General features: G+C 33.4%; 1 protein-coding gene across 7 annotated transcripts in view; it reads left to right on the top strand.

Annotated features, from left to right (window-relative positions):
• La (La autoantigen-like) overlaps nucleotides 1-1,323 on the top strand; it is an 11,514-nt gene extending 10,191 nt beyond the window's left edge. For all 7 annotated transcript variants that reach the window (XM_043035586.2, XM_043035584.2, XM_043035587.2 and 4 more), the window contains exon 7: nucleotides 97-1,323. In XM_043035586.2, the coding sequence (XP_042891520.1) occupies nucleotides 97-255 (159 nt within the window). In that variant the 3' untranslated portion in view covers nucleotides 256-1,323. The remainder of the gene's footprint in view (nucleotides 1-96) is intronic.
• Nucleotides 1,324-2,109: the final 786 nt, after the last annotated feature.

Genomic DNA, 2,109 nt, shown 5'->3' with positions numbered 1-2,109 from the left:
AATCCGTGTTACATCAGTGTTATAGTTAATTTATTGCTCTACTTTTCTTTTTCTCGAACCCTTTAATTTTCAAATAATATTCTACTTGAATTGTAGGTCAAAGAAATGGAAGCTACCCTCCGTTTAGTTGAAGGTGAGGAGGAAGATGAACAGTTGAAGAAAATGAAGGAGGCCAGGAGCAGAGCACGGGCAAGTATCAGCAAAAAGAGAAAAGCAGGTGGCCGGGGCTTCCAAAACAAGAGGAGAAGGATGTAGACCCTGTAACATCTGCAAGTGACAAATTTGATTACAAAACCATATCTTCATGCTAAAAATATTTTCCATGTTTTTTAGAGATAAAAGAAGGACTTGTTTGTATTTCTTTTCCCTTGGGGCTTTTTTAGACATTATGATTTTCTTTCTATGATCATTCATCTGATGTCTTTAGGTAACATACTCATTATTTTGTGTCTGTTAATGAATCCAAAATTCACAGAAGTCATTTAGTATTAAGTATTATATCCTATGAAAAGAGGAAGGTTGAATGTGATTCTTATAAGATAGGAGAAGAATAATGAGGATAATCTTTTTGATGTTTGTTTGTATACGTGTATGCATAGGCTTGTATATGTTGGCTAAATATTAGCATACAAATGCAATACACATACGTATAAATGTTAACACAATATGTTTACTTTTATCTAGGTCCTTCAGTCCAAATGTGAAAATTTCTCTGAAGGAGTAAATAGGTTAAGGATTTACTTCTGCACCATGCTTAAGTTTTATATGATTTAGTTAAAATTGGATACAAGGGTTGTAAATGCATCTGACAAAATGTACCGTAGACGAGCCATTTAAAATTGGCAACATGAATTCCTGGCAGGGAATCAGTGTGATACTAAAGTAGCATGTTACTTTGTGACAAAAACTTTGGTGAGTAGCAAGTGTTTGTAGTACTTATTAGAGCCTGATTAAATACTGCTCACTTCATAACAGGTATTTGTTATCTATAAGAGTGTAGAAATTGAAAGTTGTCATACATGTTACCACTGTTGATCTATATATTTTATTGTTTGGACAAGAAAAATATTTGCAGTTATATTCATTATACAATGTAGTATACTATACCTTTACCCATTTTTTATTGTTTAATTAGAAAGTATAGGAAATTGTATGGGTATTCCATATACATTGCTGAATGATTTGTCTAAGATTTAACACTGGAATGATATCTTTAGCAATGTATAGAAAGGAATTTTTCTTTTGCAATTTATTTTTTCTGCATTGTTTTATGTGATCTTATTAGGCTCCATTTGTTTTCTTTTATATAAAAGTATTGTATTATTCTGGATTTTTATTTGTCATAATATCACAGAGCTTAACACGGATACCGGATTATTGAATATTTCCTCTTTTTGATTCCCTCTTGACTAAGTAATATTTTGTACCAATTTATTTCTCTATTTCATAGTAATAAGCATTGTAGGGTGTCAAAGAAAATGCACTGCATATTGTATAGATGCTAGATGAATTTTAATATTTTATACCATTCATTTTATTTTCATACTTGTTTTCTAATCGTTTTGTAATTGGATATTTACCATAAAAATCACCTCTGGAAATATTTAACCAATTGCAAGACAATCAGCTTCTGTTGAGATTGTTTTAGTGCAAAAATATCAGATGCTCTACAAGTTGTGCACCTATTTTTTCAGCATGATGTAGGTTCCATAATCGAGCACCGTACATTAATACACTAAGTTTAATAAGATATATGATAGAGATTTTTTTTTGTATAGACTTTGAAAAAGAAACTTAGTATATCATATATGTATATTTATATGTTGAGTATTTATATCAACGTATAATTGTGGCCCAATGAAACATTAAGAGTCTATGAACATGATCCATACTCTCCGCAACGTTGCGTTGCCTCAGGTTGCCAAGAACGGCAACCATATCTGGCAGAGCTGTCTAGTAATGCGATGGATAGCGCGCCGGCCTCACTTCCCCGCGGTGCAAGCTTGTGAGTTTCCACTGTGGCCTGGCGGTCACTGCCGCGCCTCGTCATCACGATGGGTAAGGATCAAGCTCAGATTGAGTCAACATTCGTTGCCACAAGCGTGCTCG

Source organism: Penaeus japonicus, unplaced genomic scaffold (assembly GCF_977035675.1).
Source record: "Penaeus japonicus unplaced genomic scaffold, GWHDUDI00000001_assembly GWHDUDI00000015, whole genome shotgun sequence".
Classification (NCBI taxonomy): domain Eukaryota; kingdom Metazoa; phylum Arthropoda; class Malacostraca; order Decapoda; family Penaeidae; genus Penaeus; species Penaeus japonicus.
Note: the sequence above shows the minus strand (reverse complement) of the source record. Positions and strands in the feature narration are given on the sequence as shown.